General features: G+C 45.9%; 2 protein-coding genes across 4 annotated transcripts in view; both read left to right on the plus strand.

Moving 5' to 3' along the window:
* The window catches only part of LOC6735683, a 42,230-nt gene extending 32,270 nt beyond the window's left edge, over positions 1-9,960 (plus strand). The window contains exons 3-6 of one of the 2 annotated variants that reach the window (XM_039291485.2): positions 4,271-4,480; positions 4,603-4,832; positions 6,908-8,637; positions 8,757-9,960. In XM_039291485.2, the coding sequence (XP_039147419.1) occupies positions 4,271-4,480; positions 4,603-4,832; positions 6,908-8,637; positions 8,757-8,916 (2,330 nt within the window). In that variant the 3' untranslated portion in view covers positions 8,917-9,960. The remainder of the gene's footprint in view (positions 1-4,270; positions 4,481-4,602; positions 4,833-6,907; positions 8,638-8,756) is intronic. The other variant, XM_039291486.2, reaches the window with a different exon arrangement.
* Positions 9,961-17,167: 7,207 nt separating this feature from the next.
* Positions 17,168-20,762, plus strand: LOC6735684 (transforming growth factor beta activator LRRC32). Of its 2 annotated transcripts, XM_016168728.3 has the most exons (5): positions 17,168-17,294; positions 17,468-18,737; positions 18,799-19,015; positions 19,075-19,337; positions 19,395-20,761. In XM_016168728.3, the coding sequence occupies exons 2-5, from the start codon at positions 17,470-17,472 to the stop codon at positions 20,392-20,394; spliced, it is 2,748 nt and encodes a 915-aa protein (XP_016029054.1). In that variant the 5' UTR covers positions 17,168-17,294; positions 17,468-17,469; the 3' UTR covers positions 20,395-20,761. The 2 variants fall into 2 exon arrangements, with proteins under 2 accessions (XP_016029054.1, XP_044778518.1); XM_044922583.1 differs by lacking the exon at positions 17,168-17,294 and having other exon boundaries at positions 19,395-20,762.
* The last annotated feature ends 590 nt before the right edge of the window (positions 20,763-21,352 follow it).

The following is a 21,352-nucleotide window of genomic DNA, read 5'->3' on the forward strand; positions in this document are numbered from 1 at the left end:
AAGACACACACACACACACATGCTCCTTTTGCATAGTTTTACATGTCTAAGGACAAAAAATGAATTTATTGCGCAACAAAAACACAACTTGAGACAATTCCAAAGCCTAACCCGAGAGGCCGAGGCCAATTTAGCAGCTGAGATGGGCCAAAAAAGTGGGGGGTTGGGTAAAGGATTCAAATAAATTACCGCTACGGGCCATACTTATTTCATTAGGATTATTTTTGACTAACATTACGGCTCTCCCACCGGCAGGGTCCTTTGCGCAATACTTGGAGGAGTGCGTTGGGTGGCAGGAGAGTCCTGGAGTCAAAGGATTCCTGATTTCCGGTTGTATCCGACTGGGCGGATTTCGATTGGTTCGCCGATGAGGGCGCTAAACGCGAACAGTCAGCGATAAAAAGAAAGAAAATGCCTCACGGCATTAATTATAATCCGCTTAAAAGTTTCAACATGTTTTCCCAGCCCCCCAAAAGCCCTATTCAAAAAAAAAAAAAGAACACGAATACAAATACGGTGGCAAAAAAGAGGCGTACAAATCTCAAAATACGCCTCTGACTCAGAGCAAAAGGCCAAGAAGCAGCGGAAGAGGGCCAACTCAAATGCAAAGTGCAGATTTTTCGCATGTGCACAAGTGGAACTCAAAGTGCCAAAGAGCATTGACTCTGATTTGAACAAGAAGTATTCTCGGGGGTGAAAGATCAGTTCAAGCGGCGGCTTGAAAGTCCTCGACTTACAGAAGGATTCGTAATCCTTGTAAGGGACGCAACGGTTATGGCGGCTCACGGATGGCATAGGTTGAGATTGTTTCTTTATCCCTCTTCATTTCATCCATATATATCGTTACAAATAAATATTTTTTCTTTTCATTATATTAACAGCGATTAACAGTTCGTAAAAACGTTTTTTATTATGTTCAATTCTTTGTTAGTTCAGTATACCCAATCTCGCCCTTCAAATAAATGATCTAAACTAATTGGCAATCCTACTTCGATACCCCGGCAATCTGGCAATTTACCACCGCCACCCCGCGTCGCTTTTCAATAGCTAATCTTTCATTTCCTAGGTATTCATTTTTCCACAGGGCAAAGGCAGTTGTTAGGCAGCTTACTTCGCTTGTGTCCTGCGGCAAGGACCAAAAAACACCCGGGGCAAGACGCAAACCGATTTTCATTTTATTGTCCTGCTTAATATGTTTGTTTTTCTTTTGCGAGTGCAGCAGGCCAGCAAGAGCGGGGACAGGGCAGGAAAATCAGGAAAAGCGCAGGGACTAAGGCAAGGATATGTGCAGGAAGCCAGAGGTGTGAGATGCCAGCCAAGTGAAAGGCTTTCCTTTGTGCCAGTTTGTGTGCGGGTGTGTGTGTGTGTGTGCTGGGGAAAGTTCTTAAGTCGCTCCGAATGCTGCTGAAGCTGTCGGAGGCATTATAAATTAAAATGCACGCATTAAAAATTCTACTAAAAAACAGTTTGCAATTAAGTAGGACTTAAGTTGAAGTGTAAATAAAAATGCACACACACACACATATGTATGTACAGGATCCCTTGGGATGCTGAAAATTTGTTTTCTGGCGTGAAGTGAAGGAAAAACTTGTGGCAATTTCCTTAAGACTATTGCTTAATTTCCGGTCACTCTTCCTTGCAAACATCGTCCCACGCACACCAACAAAGACACCCATGAACACACGCACACATGCACACACACACACTATGGCCCTGGGAAGCCTACTTAAGTCCCTTGAAATCCTTGAGATTTTTTGCACTGGTCAAGCAATGATAAGCAAATTTCCCCACAGTTCACTTGGCTTAAGACGAACCCTTTCCATCCACGTGTCCGTTCTGGTTATTAAAACTTTTGGTCTGTTGAAATTTTAATTTTCCTAAATACCCAAATCACTCAAAATCATTTTAATAAGTAAATTATGAGCAGTCGGCCTATAAATAAACAATCACACAATTTATTCCATCGAAAAAGTCGAGAAAAGACTACAAATATTTGTCGGCCCAAGGATACTTGAGTAATCCTTTGCAGTCACCTAAATAGCTCTGCCCGCCTAAAGTTTCTGCCCGTCCGTGTGTGTGTGTGTGCATGTAAGGATTAAATCGTTTTGATGTCCTTGCCAGGGCAATTTATAATTATTTGTTTGCGTCGGCCTGTGGTCAGCCAATTGGTCAATTTCTTAGAAGAAAGTCGAGTGGATAAAACTTTTCCTCCCCCTTTTCCCCTCAGCCCGGTAATTTGGATACTTTATGCACATGAGATGTTTCTGGAAACTTTTCAAAAGATTATAAGTCCTTATTGGGGGGCCACAGAGATCCAGAGGGGAAAACTGCTCCTGGCAGTTACCTGCCATCCTTCGTGAGCTGGGAATTTTCCAATTTCGGTTGATTGCGATGACTGAACTTGATTATTTCTGCTGCCATCGATGCAGGTTAATAAATCTTAAGCCGCGTGGCGGTTCGCGGAATTCGATGCCAACGAGGGGATGGATACCGTCTTAGCCCACCCCCTGGAAAAGTAGAGTTCATTTACAAATCGTTTGTCGGCTTACTTACGGGGGAGCCAAGCAGTAGATGTTGCCAGAGTCGTGTGCCTGCCGCGCCAAGATTTAATGCCCTCAAACAGTTTTCCCTGCGCGCTTAATTCAATTTGTTTTGGCCCGCTTCGACTGTCTCGATTACTTACCATTTTTTCAGATTTTCTCCTTTTCGTTATTTGCCTCCTGCCAGTGGCACTGATAATGCTAATAAGGATAAGCTCTGTCTGCCATCGTTGGCCCGGGTGACTTAAAGCTGCTGATTCCGACCCGGCCAGTGGTTGTTGAAATGCCAGTTCAGATGCAACAATTAGTGGGTGCTCGGTGGTCTGGGCATCCACCCGCTAAGACCACCACACACTAAACGCAACTGCCACCCACTGAACGCCACACAAGCCCACACACATACGCACACACACACACATATGCAGGTGGACGAAATCCGCTTTTGTTTTAGCCCCATCAAATCATGGCTCCATGGATAATGGATATATTGAGTTTATAATTCGGCTGCGCAGGCCGCACAACGAGTTTTCATCCATGGAACCAGACCGCCGCACTAATGACCAGTTTTGGGCCATCATGACCATCATGGCCATCATGGGGCGAGAACATAGTGTTTTGGGGCCCAAAACAATGCGTTTAGAGCAGCTGGCTAATTTAATGCTGGCCAAATTTTTTCATTGCGCGCATATATTTCGGGTGAACATTTCGAATTTATTGAATTTAATGGGATTATTATTACACCTTTCCCATCACTTAAAGTTCTAGGTGACAAACAATGCATTATAGTTGAATTCTTTATTCCTTTTCAACTCGGCACAGCCGACGCAGCGGCTGATGTATTTATTTTTAATGCCGATGGCCCCCAATGAGGTTTTCATGGCAATTAAAAGATTTGCGTGGCACACACACAAACACGCGCCGCCCACAAAAATATGGCATGGAAATCGCACGTAATTGGGCTGAACTTTCGGTTGGTCCGATTTTATGCGATTTTCCTCGATTTTCCGCACCCCCAAACCCCTCAACCCCTCAACCAGTCAACCTGCCAGCCAAACCGATGTTCTTTAAAACGCTTCCAGCTGCCCGGACCCGGCAAATGCCAATCGTTCGCCAATCTCTGGCTGCTTACAATTTTTATAATTGGAATAATTAATAATACCATTATGTCGGCCGGACCTGGGGCGTTAAGCCTATTTGCAGTGTGCCCATCAGCCCTTCAGCTGCTCCTGGCCACGCCCACTTGCAGCGGCAGGGAATAATGTCTATAACTTCTATGCCCTGAATTTTGCCATTTTATTTTTAAGCCTTCAATAATTGGTCGGGAGGTGCGGCGAGTTAGTTTTTGGGCGAGCGATATCGAAAGAAAGAGCATAATTCATAATTTCAAAAATGTTTTTTCCAAATTTCAAGTTTATTTCGCCAGTTTAGGCCGCCCGCAGCGGGCCTGCGTAATGGGCGGCAATTTAATCGGCTAAAACCATTTGCGGCTAACCGCAACATGCAATAATTTATTTTAATACCATTGTGCGTGCGGAGGTGTGGAGCCAATCTGCATAAAATGCCCCATTTCGAATATGTTTTAATTGCTTATTTTAATTTGTCGATGATTTGCACTTGGAACTAGACTGAACTAAACCGATTATTAAACACCACTCGAGTGTGGCAGCCAGCTATTATTAATAATATTATTAGTGTATTTCTAACCGCCCCTCCCCTTCTCCTCCTTTCAGCCAAATCACTTCCACTTCACTGTGTGGTGGAGTCGGTGCACTCCCTGCACGCCTCCCTGACCATCGACACACGCCAGCCCTGGAAGAGGCGGCCCAACATCGAGACCGACAGCTACGTGATCATCGCCGCGGCCACGCCCTGGAGCGAGATTGTCCAGACGGCGCTCCAGAGGCTCGGCTACTCCCAGGAGGTGGCCAACACAGCCAGAGGTGAGAGCTCCATCCTAGCTTATAATGTGGCATCAAGTTCAAAGATATACTACTCGTAGTAGAACATTCAGTGTTAGCAACACATTAATTCATATTTTCCATTCACATTTATCTTCCCGCAGGCTCATTAATAATCAAACATTGGAAACCCATTCCCCTGGAGCAGATATCGGACAACCCAGCGGTGCCCGTGAGCGATATTGTGGGTGAATTGACTTCCGTGATCACACTGAGGATCGTAATCCTGCGGCCCAAGACATCGCCGTTCGGGGAGATCAAGGACAAGCTGCTCAAGCTGCTGGTGCTGCAGTCGCATGCGGTGCTCCGTTCCACAGGATGTCCGCTGGATGAGGTGAGTTTCAGACCCCCAGCCGCCTGCTGCCAATTAGACATTCACTTTGAACTTTCACTTAAAATTCTGCACTAAGACGACGAAATTCTATAATGATTCATAAGCGGTTTACGCCGAACTCCCCCAGCGCTCTTATCCGTCTTGGAGTTGCTAAAACTTGCCGAAAAATGTCTCCGGATGAGAAGTGGCGACGCTAATTTGCGTGATGTGAGGCATGAACACACACACTCAAGTACACACACACACACACAGAAAGAGATACTTATAACTTTTGCATGTCCTGTCTGCTTGCGGAATATTTAACTCATTGAAAATGTTTTGATAGCTACTACAAAGAAATTTTGTTAAGCCGAGTTCATTTATTTGGTTCACTTAACTAATCCTTTTTTGCAATAGTTTTCATTTTAATCAGCTTTACGCTGCCTGCTCTCCTGTCTCCAGGACGGCGAAGTATGCGTACGAGTGTGTGTGGCTTTTGTTTTCCTTATTGAAATCGGTTTAGAAGGCTTAGTTGGGAATCCTGCAGCGGTCGGGGCTCCCAGTGCATGGCTCACATGACCCAGTTCCGTGGGCGGGGGGCGATATCGGTGCATTAAGGCCATAAATCATTGGGCCGTACACTATCGCCGGCGATGAACAGCACGAAATCACGGCCAGAAATACCCTTCAATTGATATTGCGACTTTATTGGCCTGGCCCCCCTCCAGTGCTGCTCCATTCCCTCCCCCCTCGATTAATATTAGCAAAGCAAAGCAAGGCAAGGCACCTAATCACATGATAAGCATTTACCATAATTTCCACATTCGCTGTCTGACACCTCCAGCCCATCGCGGTGGCTCTCCACTGTCCGCTGAGGAGCTTTGCTTTGGGGTGCGGCGATAGGAAAATCAATTTAATAATACCCGGCCACGTAAGAAGCGTCAACCCATTTTATTTACAATTAGGTGTCTACCCCGCCAGCCCGCCCACCTACCCACCTGGCCACCTAACCCACCTAAACCAGCCACCCTCCAGTTCGCTTGTGTTCTGAGCAGCTTAAGTGATTTGGGGCGCCTCCTTAGCTGATAGCACCACCACGACGCTAGAAAAACCACTGACAGTACCACAGACCGAACTAGAATCAAAATCAGAAGCAGAACTAGAACCACCGAAAGAGCCAGACATTATCTTTGCCAGCAGTTGGGAGACAAAGCAGTATCTTTGAGCATTTAATACGCCATAGCAATCTACCCTTTGGCCAACTCATCGCGTTTCGATTCTATTTCTGTTGGGTAAATTCAATTTTAATCGCCATAAGCTGATGTGTCGCTGCCTATCAGGTATCAGGGACTATCTATTTATCGCCTTCGATTCGATTCGAGCGGGCCACTGCGGCTCTGTTGTCTGTTAATATCAGCCCGGCGATACCGCATTGCTCAGGTATCAGTCGCCGCCGTGGTCTACGTATATCGTAATAGGCAATTTTCGACTGCCACTCGCACTCGCACATTTATTTTATGGCTAAGTAAATCCCGCCACTTGAGTACGCCGGCCAACAACTACAGCACCAGCTACAACAGGCTACAACTACAAGCAAAACCCCGGCGACTGTGATTTTTATGACAGCCGCTTAGTGACCGGCGGACTTTGGGGTCTTAGTGCAGCTACTGTTGACAGTCGCTCAGTGCGAACGCAAACCCCAGTCCAAGGTTGTCCTCACCCCCACTAATCCCATGCAGTTCCCCCTGATTTCCACGCGGAACACACCACTTTTGAAGTGATGATCAAATCGCTGATTTTCCACATAACCATCATATGACTGCAGAGCGTGGCAGCACTTAAAATAGGTGTTCTTAATTAAACAATCAGCGAATTGGGGTACCCGAAATGTTTCCATTAATTTTCGTGCCTGTGAATCACGCTCTTGCCAAATAGAATCAATGATTATGCAGCAATTCGTATTAAATAGCGTAATCTTTCTACAAAGTTGTTTACTTTTGATAGAATAATGTTAATGAGCCTATAAATTTGTAGCTGATAAGAATGTCCCTTGCGTGTGGGTTTCTAAATGTCGTGTTCTTATTCTTCCTGTCCAGGTGACGCTATCCCAGATCTGCCGGAGTTCCCACCAGAACACCTACGCCCTGCCAGGAGGTGAGATCTCCGACGAACTGCGCCGCAAGTTCGACCAGTGGTGGTCCAACCAGCTCTCTCCCCAAGCGGCCGCCATGACGCCCAAGATGCTGCCGTTCATGACGGGTCCTTCGGCGGTTCCGGTTCCAGTGGCAGTGCCCGGCGAGATGGACTTTCCAGTAGGCACAGCCATGGCGGCAGCGGCCGCTGCGGCGGCTCATGCCGCTGCTGCCGGCGGAGCAGCGGGCGGTAATCCCTTGGGCTCGATGGGCAGTCGCGAGAGTCTGTTGCTGGCCAACGAGGCTGCTCACCATGCGGGCGCTGGACAGGCTCCGGGGCCAGGACATCACGGCAGCATGCTGGTGCATCCGATGCACGCGTCCATGCACCACCATCACCATCATGGCGGCGGCGGGGGACACGGTCCTCCGTATCCCAATCAGAAGACTCGCATGCGCACCAGCTTCGATCCGGAGATGGAGCTGCCCAAGCTGCAGAAGTGGTTCGCCGATAATCCGCATCCTTCGCGCCAACAGATCCAGACGTATGTGGTGCAGCTGAATGCCCTGGAGTCGCGGCGGGGAAGGAAGCCCCTGGATGTGAACAACGTGGTCTACTGGTTCAAGAACGCTCGGGCGGCACAAAAACGGGCAGAGATGCGGGGTGGTAGTCTGGGCAGTGCGATCAGTGCCCTGGGTCATGCCGCCATGAACGGCTATCTGAGTCAGCACGCCCCTTTGGGCCAGAATTCCAGCAGCAGTGCTGGTAGCCAGCCCATGAGCATGGGCAACCTGTCCATGTCGCACGACTACCTAAAGAGTCCGCTCAGCCTGAAGTCGGAGGACATTGACACCATGTCGCAGCACTCGGACGACATGGACGAGGAGCAGAGCAGACCGAACACGCCACAACTGCCCCTTTCGCTGACCACCCACGAGCGGCATCGCAGCTCGCCGCTGATGGACGAGGACGAGGAGGAGGCGGGGGAGCAGCAGCAGGCACAGGAGGCCAAAAGCGACGGAATGAATGGCAGTGTTAAGGATGAGGAGCGGCAGGAAAAGTCGCGCGATGAACTGCAGGACAACGATAAGGAGAACTCCAACGGGGAGGACCGTCATCAGGATGCAGACGCCCAGATGGAGGCCAGTTCCAACCTCAATAATAACCACAACAACAGCAGCTTACACAATGAGCAGGAGGTGGACTCCACACCCAAGCGCTCCACGCCCAAGGAGGAAGACGACGACTTGGACATGGACGAGGATGAAGAGGACAACGAGAACGATGCCAGCCATTTGGACGAGTTTCGCTCGCCCTCGCCGGATCTAGCAGGTGGAGTTGTGCCCCACAAGGACCAACTGCCCTTTCCTATGGTTCCCAACTCCATGTTCTCGCAGTCCTTCATGTACATGAGCCACTACATCCCGGCATTCGGTCAAGCGGCCGCCGGACATCCGCATCACCATGCTGCCGCTGCAGCGGCTGCTGCCGGAATCCAGCCCAACGCCCTCATGGGGGGCGGCGGCCTCAACCTGTCGAGCATCTCGAACGAGGAGCGACGGAAGCGGAACCGCACCTTCATCGACCCGGTGACGGAGGTGCCCAAGCTGGAGCAGTGGTTCGCCATGAACACGCATCCCTCGCACAACCTCATCCTCAAGTACACCGAGGACTTGAACACCATGCCATATAGGTGAGCATCTGATCCTTTTCTGAACCATATAAGAACCCTTATACCTTTTGATTGCTTATTTTTCGACTGTAAAGAAACCTTAGGACTAACTTTTCCCCTATTTCTATGTTTGTTTCTAGGCAAAAGTTCCCGCGCTTGGAGAGCAAAAACGTGCAGTTCTGGTTCAAGAATCGACGGGCCAAGTGCAAGCGCCTCAAGATGTCGCTGTACGACAGCAATCAGTGCGCCCAGCTGGGAGGACTGGGCTCCTTTGTGCCCAAGTACGAGGAGCGGGACTAGGCCGGCGGAGAAGGAGCAGGAGGAAGCCCGCCAGGAGTTTGAAATCAAAATTAGCAGCATTTCTTCTTGTAAATAGTTGAACGAGAGACACACACACACAAAACCCCATTTAGGCGGCTCCAAAACGCCGCTGCAGCTATGACAAATACTATACCATATACGATAGCTCATAATATGTAATCCCCTAGACTAGTGAACTCTAAGTATTATAGAACGAGAACTAACCCAGTTACGCGTTACCCAGGATTTGCCCAGGAGCATCTAGCGAAATTAGAGCAAATAGATAAAGCCACTTTATGAGTAATACGATATGCATGAACCAGTATGACTAATTTGTAGGTGTGGGGAGAGCCCCAGGGATTCTACCCTATCCAGTATACAACTCTCTATTTCTACTTCTACCTAGTTCTTAGCCATTGATATAGAAAGTGGGCGACAGCTCGTTAAGCATAAGCAAACCAAAGAAAGCCAAGTTTCGAGAACCGTAGACGTAGAAGCGATCTGCGATCTGTATATAATGTATGTTATCATAGGTACGCATTCTTTGAGCATTGTGAATTTGTTTCGGCCTCAGTTGCATTTGTATCTGCAGACTAAGTTACCCTTAAGTTTGAGTTGTACCAGTACCAGTACGTTTAGTTGCCCTGCCTTATTTGAGAGCCCCTCCCTCGCCTAGCACATATCCCTTTCGATCCAAGCACACGGATACCGCATATAGAATGTATAACATACCATTCGTTGCTTTCGAAGTCTTGGTATCTAATACCAACCCCCGAAATCTAGCCACCAATCAGCTTCGATGCGATTGGAACCTTTCGTTGCTAACTCCACTTTGAGCGTTTCGATACAAACACGTAACTAAATCTACACACTGAAATAAAACGTTTTACAAATTGTTCCATTAGTTTCGTAAGCCTTCGCATAGATAATAAACTTAATTCAAATAATATTGTAATTTATTGCAAGCATCAGTACGCCAACACACACACACAGACACACAAGTAACACAGACAGACACACAGCGAAAACATCCACACATCTTTATATATAATATAAATAGAAATATATTCCCCAGCAATTATTAAATGATTAAATAAATACAATTTTAAATGTCAAATTCAAGCTGAGAGTTTTTAATGCCAAAAGGAGGGGGTTGTGATAATACAGGGGATAAAATCGTGGAACATTGACTTTGGCCTTCTTGACCTAATATTTTTTAGATTTTTAGCTATAAATACAAATAAGTATAATTTGAATTTAGCTAATATTGTTAGCAGAATAAATTGAAAGGCTGTTCGGGAATAAAAGGTTTGGGGAAAACTTAAGTTTACTGCCGTGGTCAAAAGTCGTCCTTCTCAAATTTGTCGTAAGGATACCTTTTTGAGAGGCACTCCCAAATTTCTGGGCACATCGTTAAGGAGTTCATAAATTTTCAGGGAATGCATTGTTGGTCGAAAGGATGGGAACGGTTCCTACTCCTCATTTCTTCCTGAGACGCCGTGGGCTAATGTGCTGCTGCAGTCGTAATGTGTTTGGCAATTTCTCATATGTGCCAGATCTTTGCTTTATTTCTTTGGGTTCTTTTCGCTTTTTTTCTCATTTTGGTAAGCACTGATAAGCAGCGCGGGAAATAAATATGCATATGTACGGGAAACGAAGAAAAAATGGCAATATGAGCAGCACATTTAGCTTCGTTTCGAGCATGAGTTGTGGCACGGGGCGTATGAGTTATCTGCCGCCCACCCACATCTCGGCCGCAGATATGAAACAATTTATTAGCGCCAAAGTTTACTTATTTTCATTTCTTTATTTCGCTCGCCTTTGTTACATCCCGCAGTCATTCCTAGATATGATGGTTGGTTTCCTTTGGTTTGGGGGTTGGGTGGGTTCCTTGCGGTTACTAAATCAGCACAACATTATTTTACATTTAAAATACACGTGTGTGGGTGTGTGGAGGGGATGTGCATCATTTGTTATCGCAAACTTTTAAATTAAAATTGTGGGAAGGAGTGAAGCGGTTCGAATTTATGGCATATCTCTGGGCCGCAGCATATTAAACTAGCTGCTTATTTATGGATATCGTAATAGAGTGCAAAACTGTTGCATACTTCTGGGCTTAATGGAAGTAATGAGATCTCCCGTGCGTTTGAGGATATAGTTAGCTCTGGAGCGATGTAAATCATTCCGGGTATTTCAAACTTCAGAATTTACCTTTACGCAAACATAAATATTTACCCGAAATATTTAATTCTCAGCCAAGGAGATCCTGCCAACTGGGAAGTCCTCTCGAGCAGTGGGATGTACCATACAAAACTCCGCATAACTTTATCCATTAATTAAAATTCCCAGCACTTTTGCACCGCTCTGTGTGGTTGGCGAATGAAATTACAGCCACGCCCACTCACTCTATAGCTCCAACTGCAGGTCAAATGAGGGGGCTGGGGGTGGCTCGGTTTGGCGAGGGGCATAAAATGTAAATATACATAAACAGGAGGCGAAAACAGGAGCGAAAAAGAAAACATTTACATAGTTAACTACGCCGCACTTGCGGCTGTTGGCCAACTTTCGAGGTGGCTCAAAGGTGGTCCTCCGTGGAGTGCCAATGGCAGAATAAATCTTGCTTTTCCAAACTTTTTCATATGCCCTTAATGACGCCAAATGGCGAATAAATCTGAATAATGCAATCATAATTAAGTGCTGTTCAGCCCACTGAGAAGATTTTGAAATATCTATCGGAATTCAGACAGAGATCACTGCCCGCCAAGGGGTACCATTAGCCATCAAAGGACAGATTTCTTGGCGGCAATTAGAGCGCACTGAACAAAAAGGACTCTCGCACTGCCAAAAAGGACAACGGACAACGGAAGGGGGAAGGGAGTACTCGGCAGAGGGGTGGGACATAAATAGTTTTGTGGCTTTGACTGATACGCGGGGCAATAAAACTAATGAGCGTGCCAGCCAAAATAGTTGACAGTGGTTTGGTTTCGGTGGTTGGTTCGCCGGTGGTTTGCCCTTGCCAACCACCCACCACCCACTCGGCTGGTGGTGGCGATTCATTTGGCAAATTGAGTGCGCAAACAAACCGTTACGAAAGTCAAATGAATATAACGCAAGTCCAATTAAATGGTCATAAGTAATAATAATTCCGCTTTGATTTGTGACATTCTCTTTACACGGAAGTCGAGGGGAGAATCGCCGGAAAAATAAGGAAAGGAATGTTCCTGCTTTCAGCTAGACATCTTCATCTTGGCCAAATTAGTTAATGAGGACCTTTGGAAAAGGAAAAAAGAACAAAGGAGTGCCATTGAGATAAGTAATAAATTGTCTTGGCCGATTAGAAAGCTTATAGAAGCATTTTGATTTAAGCAGACTAATAAATTAGTAAACTATTTTGCCTCAAATATATTTTGTAATAAATTAATGTTAATAGGTATGAAATTAAGAAAATACAAGCCCTATTAGTTTAAAAACTAAATTTCTTCTTAAAAGCGGACTTTTAATTAAGCCTGGGCTAAGCATCATCAAATGGGATTTCTTTTCCATGGGCCAGAAGTGGGCCATTCGGTTTTCTGGTGGCAATTTAAGAACCCACTTTGGTCCGGGTCAGCGGCACTATTCTTCGGGCATATCTTGATTTTGCGTAAGAATATGACAGGGAGGCTTAGGCGGACACGTACGACGGGGTAACTTGGGAACGGAGCGGCAGGACATGGCTCAGGACACCCTCGCACTCCACCCATCCTGAGACTGCCTGCATTGGGCGATTATTATTTATTATCTTAATTACGTCTTAAAATCCCCTGTGAAGCGGGACAAGCACCTGCCTAGGAGAAGAGGAGGGCAGACAGCCCCTGCCATTGGAAATCCCGTGTCCTGGCTCATGTGCTATTCCGCAGGACCTGCGGAGAAAGTATTTGCGCGGAAAATTGTGCCCCTTTTGTGTATGTGTGTGTGTGCTTGGCGCACATGCTACCACTCTAAGCCTTCCCTTGTCTTGTCTTGTCTTTTTGGCACCTTATCCTTTTGGCTGCATCCTGCTCTTGCTCCTGTTCCTGCTCCTGGCCCTCCTCCTGCCCCGCTGTCAACTGTCGTTTGTCTTGGGCGCGTAATAAAAAGACTTAACAACGCGAGTTGTTTAATTATTATTTATGACACTCTCGGCTTTGGCTCGCCAGATTATTGCCCCAAAAAATTGTTGCTCTAGGAGCAAGTGGGCGGCTGGATGGGTGGTGGTTGTAAGATGCACAAGTTAGATTGCCGACTGGCTGATTTACCGTCTCGGCAGTTAGGACTATTTAAATCAATTGGCTTTGCCAGTTCATACTTTACACAGACAACCAAGCCCAAGCTCGAGCTCCAGCTCAATCTCAATTCATTTTCATAAAATCCAAAACTTTTACTCGCCCATAATTTACGATGATAATTATGGCAACTGTGAATTACCCCCCAGGGAGGCTAAGCCAAGGCCGACTGGTGGATGGCCCACATCCCACCCACAGTCCACCTCCCACGCCCACTGGGCAGGCACAAAAATGTAAAAATGATAATCCCATTGTCAGGCGATAATTCAAAGGCGCCCATTCATTTGGGCCGCTGGGCAACGTCCAACGATCAACGACCAAAAGGTGAAAAATATTTCAATAAATATTCGCAGAGTTTTCCCTAAATCTTCTTGAAGGGCTTTGAATATCTCTGACCTTTTTTTGTGACTTTCCTAAGTTTTAGCCATTTTTAAGTAAAAAAGGTAACTAATGAATGTATAATACTTTATGAGTGTCAATAATTTTTGAGTAAAAAATAACAAAGATACTGAATACGAGTTTAATTAGATATATATAATATATGGTTTATATACATATGGTATTGATATATTTATTGTTTAAAAGTTTAACATACTCGGAATTTTCCTTAGGGCATCCGCAGCGTCACTTCTTCTCTGAACCTAAGCCCAGTGAATGAATTATGCTTTTAATTGGAAACGCTTGGCGCCAAACGCTTTCTGCTGATGCCGAGATGGCGTTGCCAAAAAAGATTTGCTCATTAAACCGCCGAAGGACTTTCTGGCTTTCTCCCCCCACCACCGCCCCTTTGGTTTTTCTCCTTGGCTGTCGGCTGGCTGGTGGTGCGCCGCAGGTATAAATTTCATAAAACTAATACGAATTGATTTATGGCATTCTTTGCCGGCCTGGCGAAAGGCTTGGGCTCTTCTTGGTCCTGGTTTTTTCTGGCCCCGCTCCCAGGAAGATGGCATTCCGGCCTGGCTTTTTAAATCTCAGCCCAACCCCCAGGAGTTGCTATCAGTAGCTGGCATTTGCTCTGGAGTTGGTCTTTGTCTAAATCTTTGCCTGCTGTCAGAGGAAGAAAGTTTTCGGCTGAAGGTGTACTCCTGCTCCTGCTCCTGTTCCTGCCCCCTTCCCTTCATCTTGTACCCCTTTCGAGGAGACCAGGGTGTGAGTGGGTGGTTTCGGTTGGCGCGTCTTAAGCTTATAATTCATAAAGCATTTAAGTGGACGAAAATCGAAATTTATTGCTATTCAAGATATTTGCCCGGCAACGTTCCCTTTGACTCCGGCTGAAATCTAGAATGGCAAGCATTAAATGGGAATGTCTTTGGCTCGACTTATGTACACCCACCCAGCTCGTTTGCGGCATAACTGAATAATAAATATAATTGTCTATAAGGCATTCCAGGGCTAAGAATATGCAAATTGCGGGGCATACTCCCTGGCTTTATCGCTCCCCTCCCCCAATTATGTAATATTTGTGTATCAAAAATGCTGCTCCTTGTGACGTATCGTCCTGCAGATAGAAGCAAATTGTTTCTCTCCAACCCCGTGACAATAAAAAAGAGGAATCTTAAGCATAAAAATATAATCAAAGGCCGGAATGCGACAGTGTGTGGCCCACATTTCGCTGATGACTCCGATTAGAAGAGTCGTAATGGCAGGGATATCTTTATGACATCTGCGGAAATGCTAAGCTAGCAAGCTAGCAGGATGTCTATGTCCATTTCCCATTCGCCAGGACTTCCGGCCATCCTGGCTCCACCTGAATTCGCATTCCACTTTATCAGCTCCTCACTTCTTGGTGCCTCCGGCAGATGGACAGTTGGGCGTTCGAGTGGGTGGTGTGCTTATCTCTCGACACCGCAGCTGTCATTCAACTTAACTTTTGCTTTGACTGCACTGCGGGTGGCAAACGCCGGCATCCCGATGCCAAGTTCCCTGCGCCACGACTTAACGCTCCGAAAATAAATAAAAAGCACTTCATTTCTTATTAAAAAATCGCTGGAAACTGCCCAATAAAACGTAGCGGAGGCGGCGAGCGCTCTAAGTCAGCCCAGATTAGACGGGAGAAATTCAAAATCAAAATCAATCCATTAACAAAAGCACACAAAGGACCAAGTCCTTGGACCGTGCGGCATTAACTTGTGATTTCAACTGCGCGAGTTCCCAACGCCGGCGATGACTTTGCATCGCAGCGTCCGCTAATTATCCCATGGCAAGTGGGCCAGCAGGACGGGGAAGGGTGAGGGGGCGTCTCGGCAACAAAGCCGTTGCGCTTCATTAAAACGGCAAGGACACGCGAAAAGTGAGTGCCGGAGCGGCGCTGCGCATCCCTGCTCATTATCCCATGCACTTATCCGTGGCAACCGAATTTAAATATCTGGCCCACAATCGTTTCCAATCGAGAGCAGTTTGAGAAACCCCATGAGGGGTGGCGGGAGTGGAGGGGTTCGGGGTCGTATCCTGACGAGCTTATCAGTCGCGGCATTACGCTGACTTCTGCATTCTCCTTGGATGTCTTTGTTGGCCGCTGCTCCCGAACTTCCCCCAACCCCCGGAGCAGGGCATCAACTTATAGCTATTTGTATCGTCGCTAACCATTTAAAATCGTTTTCTTTTAATACTCTAAGATTTTGTGGATGCTTGAATGTAATTGGAATATCAAATCTTTAAAATAAAAAGGTTTTTTGTCCAAGACACAAGTTTATATAAATGGTATTAATAGGGTTTTGATTAAACTTACAATGATGCAAAAGGTTTTTTGGAAACAAAATTACTGTTCCATACATTTTGACACGTTTGAGGATCTCTTAATGTTGTTTTGTATTAACATCTACATTCTAAAGTACGAATTTTCATTTTCCATCGAAGAGTACATTAAATTCGTGTTTTGCTCTTAGCTATTTCTGAGATTCGAATGTTTCCTGTTGCCTTAGCGCTCTTCACCGTAATCAAGCCACAAATATGTTGCTGTCAACACGTCAGTGGTGGAAGTCCTGTTTTTTATTTGCTCCTTGGGAATGAAAGTGGGAATGGGAACGGGAATGGGAACGGGTATGGGTTCGTCTTACTTTTCATTTCGCACTGCATCTTTATCGCGCTGTCGTCTGAGGCGTCGTTTCTGTTTTGCTCACGCTTCATTACAATAAATCCGGTTACGGGTGTCTGCAGGACCCAACTGCACAGAATCCTCCGAAGGGAATGGGTAATTTTAATGCCCTATCAGCGGCTGCCGGAGACGAAAAAGGAGTCGTCTGGCTGTTGTCCCGGATTCTCCATCTGAACGGTTGCACTTCGCCGGGTGACAAGTTTATTCAGTCTTAAACGACTCCATTTGTTGCCATCTCATAAGACTCACGGTTGATTTGTTGACATATGCTGGAAAAGTACTTAGCAAATTTTCAAAATCAATTTAAAGTGGCAAGTAAAGGGATACAATAGTATAGCTCAAAGTTAATAAAATTGTTAGTAAGTTACCAATTCGATGGCAACACTTGTAATATATCATAATCACTAGACCAGATCATGATTTCCTACCAGAAGACTTGCTAAATTCTTTTTTCATAGTCGTGAATTCCGTTAAAATCGGTTAAAATCCAGGTGACACTTACGGTTTGAATACCCGCTAAAGAGTTCTGGTATTTTCCGACACCCGTAACCCAGACAATCGATCCGGGAATGCACACTATTCGAGCACGTTGCCACACTTGTGAATTGCTCCATGAAAACGGCTTTCTTATCAGCGGCTTATCTTATCAGTCGGAAGCCCATTGAACGATGCCAGCGACGAGCAGGTGAGTAATTTTCCTCGGCCGGGCAGTATTAGACTTGCAGTTGCGCGGAAACCTTCTTGAAAACCCCAAAAAATCGCACCGGAATTCCGAAAATATTTAATCACAAAGTGAAAAATGCTGAGGGCGTGGCTGCATCGGAGTGGCAGTTAGATTCTAAAATCGGATATTAAAGTTCTCCGTCAGTTTTGTGTTTTTTGGCTTTCATCCCGGTTTTCTGTTTGGGTGCTCTAGTTTTGTGGGAGATAAGATAAGCGGAGTGCAGCACGCAGGGGAAATACGAGCCATAATAAATCAACAGGTGAATAAGAACGGCCTAGTTGTGACGTCACTAACGCCTTAAAACCGTCGCAATTTCAAATTGCGTTCAAGCAAAAGCAAAAAGCAAGGGACAAAAAGTTGATAAGGGTCTAATGAAAATGCATGCGCAATAAAACGGATGCACAACACGAGTAACAACCATCTATATTGCAGAGATGAGGATCGTTTTGGAGCTTGCACTCCTGGTCTTGGCGGTCATCTCCTCATGCCGCGCAGTCAACTGTCCTTGGCCCTGTCGTTGCACTTGGGTGGTGGACAGCTTGTACGCGGATTGCTCCAGGAGGAGTCTGCAGACATATCCGAACTTTGACGGCATTCCTGTGGAGCATTTGGATCTGTCGGGAAATAAGTTTTTGGAGTTTCCCACCCAATACGCGGACATAGACTCCTTGATATACTTGGATTTGTCCAACAACTATATCTCAAGCATTGGTACAAAGACTCTGATTGGATTCACTTCTCTGAGGACTCTGCTGCTGGCCAACAACTCCATAGATTCATGGGAGTCACTCAGTCCCAATGAGGCCTTTAAATATGCTCCAAGTCTGAAGCGTTTGGGTCTCGATGGCAATCGATTGGGCAGTTTTGGCAACGGAGAGAGCTTCGAACTGCTGACCAGCTCATCCTTGACCGATTTGGGACTTTCTTCCTGTGAAATTTCTAGCATCGGTGGAGATCAGATGATTAATCAGCTGCCAAATCTAGAACGGCTTAATCTGGGCAACAATCAGTTGACTCAAATAGCGGCTTTGCCATCGCGAACCCTGAGGGTTCTCGATCTGAGTAACTGCAGCATTAAGAATTTGTCCGGATTCTTTTTGGACGCCATGCAAAATCTGGAGGCCCTAAACTTGTCCCGAAATACGGAACTCCAGTTTGACAGCCTGTCAGAAGATCCCATTCTGACCTATATGCTGCGAAAGTTGGATGTTTCCTATTGCAACTTGGATTCTATAGAACTGAGTGGATTGCCACAGCTCACTGAGGTGCGATTGCAGGGAAATCTTCTGAGAGTAGTGGATGCCAATACATTTGCCAACAACTCCATGCTGGAGGTGGTAGATCTTTCCCAGAATGTGCTGCGACTCATTGGCCAAGATGCCTTTGCCAAGCTGAAGCGCCTTAAGGAGCTGAATCTGGCATTCAATGAAATAGCCCGCCTGGACAGAAACTTCATACGCAACAACGACGTGCTGGTTGAGCTCAATCTCAGTAGAAATGTGCTGCAGAAGCTGACGAAAATCGTGTCCAATTCGTTGCGCACCATAAACATGAGTTGGTGTGAAATCACCTCTATTGAAAGCACTGCACTCTCGAGTCTTTCGGTCATTCAAAAGTTGGACTTATCCAACAATCTTATCACTGATATGCCCACCTTTATGAGATCGGAAACCCTACAGCAACTAAACCTAGCCAACTGCAGGTGAGCATTAAGCAAATGACAGTCGACTAGTATAATAGTGGTAATGGTGTTTTTTCTTCAGGCTGACTACTGTAAGGAATAACACCTTCAGAGAGTTCCCCGAACTGGCGGATCTCCATCTGAATGGCAACCGTTTAACGAGTCCCATTCCGCCCAATTATTTCGGAGGCAATAAGTTCTTGGATCAGCTGTGGTTGGGCGATAATCCCTGGATTTGCGACTGCCACAGTCCGCTCTTCGTTGAGTTCTACGACTATCTGACAGCTAAACCAGCTAAGGTTCGTTACGTTTCTAAGCGAATGGATTACAATTTATTACTTGCATTTCACTTTTATAGATAAAAGATAGAAATCACTTGCGTTGCGCTGCGCCAGCCATTTTCTATGGAAAGCTTTGGGAGTTTGCCTGTGCGGATGTGTGGATTTTGAACGCCAGGACGAGCAGTACTGGCGAAAAGGCTTGGTCCATCATAATGCTGACTCTCCTTGGATTGGGTGCTCTGGTTTTGGGCTATGCCTGTCTGCAGAAGTATCTGAGGAAGCGAAAAGTCCGGCAGAGCGACAGGGAGTACGAGGAGAACGATGATGAGCTACGACGCATGTGAGGAGTATACCTAATTCCATAAAATAGAATTCTAATCAGTATTTTGATATATAGACGAGATCTCAACAACCGCATTCTGTTGGAGGATGCCACGCCAAGCCTGCAACATACCCAGGAGATCAGCCTGCTGCCCTCCTACGAAGATGCCCTGCGCATGCCGAAACTAGTCAGGCCGGTGAAGTCTATGATGGATCTCTCAGGACCCGAACGAGCCCGCAACTCCCGGAAGCTCAGACGATCGCAGACCCATGCCGATGGTGATGGATCCCAGTCGGAGGCGGAGGACGGACTGCAGCTTGACTCTCGCCAGCGATTCCGCAGCGTGGAGATGCTCTCGAACCGGGACAAGGAGAGAACCGCCCAATACGGACCGTACAGACGCACTGGTTACATGGAGTACAATCAGTCGGGCAGTCGACGTTTTAGCATCGAGGACTCCCGCTTCCCCGCCGCCCATTTGAAGACCCAGAATCTTCAGAGTGCCGAACAGATCGGAAACTTCCAGAGTTATGAGAACAGTCCTTACACAAAGCGCAAGCCAAAAATCGCCGAGATTCCGCCATTCAAGAGGGTAAATATGATGGCCGACAGCGTGGAGTTCCTCACTGATCCGGAGTATGACGAAGTGGGCAGCAAGCACGGAAGCCCGTTTGCTAAAAGAAAGCCAAAGCCACCAGTTCTTCCACCGCCCACCATGAAAGTCAGTGCCCAGGTCTACACAGTTCAGCAGAGTCCGGTTTTGGAACTGGATCCCGCCATCGAGGATTACTTCAGTGCGGCCAGGAAGCAGCCCTCTTCGTCCACCATTGCCAGCGACTTCCAGGAGCTGGATGAGCCCGAACTGAAGTCCCTGCCGGATGATAATCGATCAAGTACGATCTCCCGATCGGACGTGGAGCAGGATGTGGAGCGTGGCAAGCGCAAGAAGCGCAAGAACTCGACAAGTCGTCGGGTGAGCGGTAGCTTCACGGCAGCCAATGCCGCCGAAAGTTCCTCCAGCGACTCCGAGCTCAATGCCCTGGTTCACAAGCCCATGAGGGAGACTTTGTTTTAGGCCACACAGCACATACCATATTGTTATACATTCCCAACATGTTAGACATCGCATAATATTATTTAAACGCACCTTGAAATACACAATAACATTTTCTTGAAAGTAAGTACTTACCAACAAAAAAATATTCGTTTTTTGGCCGTTTTGTGGGAAAGGTTTTTTTACATACTCGAATTGGCACTGAAAGTCCTTGTTTACCCAGTTTTTCCCCAAAAACAGCCGAAAATATCGATTTTTTTATCAAAATCCCGAATGTAGTATATCATTAAGCTTGTAATCACATTTATAATCAATTAGAACTCACCCCTGACAATTTTAATTTTTTCAAATTTTTTGCAAATTTTAATGATGTAACCCCTTATAAAAAATGCGAAAATTGGTCAAAAACCGATTTTTGCAGATCGGCCTTATTGTGATAGGGATCGTTAGTTGGGATCATAAGCTGCATAAAACAGTCATTCTTAAGGGTATGAGACACGTTTTGACCAAGTTATGATGATAAACGTCTTTGAAAAAATCGCATTTTGACTTATAGTGTTATCATACTGATTTCATTTCCATTTCTTTTTAACTAAATCCATTACTAATTAAATTTAAATATAATCACTTGCTAATTGATTAGCATTAGTTTGAAAATATTGTGGAGTTTGAGTGAAAAATATTGACTTGAGTGAAAGCTCGATCACCCAACATAAACTTTTAAACACCAAGATGGTTTGAAACATGGATAGACTGGCATACCTCTGTGGCGCCATCTACATTTCAAAAATATGTTCGGTCAAAAGCTCTGCCAATATCATTTAAATAAAGGGTTGAAAACAATACGACTGAAAAATAGAAAAGATAATAGCAATAACAGAAAACAATGTTTGAATGTTTTCTAAACCTTTACTTTTGGTTTTACAACCATAACTTCTCTATCGAAGATGCTGGTTATACCATTTTGCCATCATTTTTG

The sequence above is a fragment of the Drosophila simulans genome, chromosome 2R (genome assembly GCF_016746395.2).
Source record: "Drosophila simulans strain w501 chromosome 2R, Prin_Dsim_3.1, whole genome shotgun sequence".
Classification (NCBI taxonomy): domain Eukaryota; kingdom Metazoa; phylum Arthropoda; class Insecta; order Diptera; family Drosophilidae; genus Drosophila; species Drosophila simulans.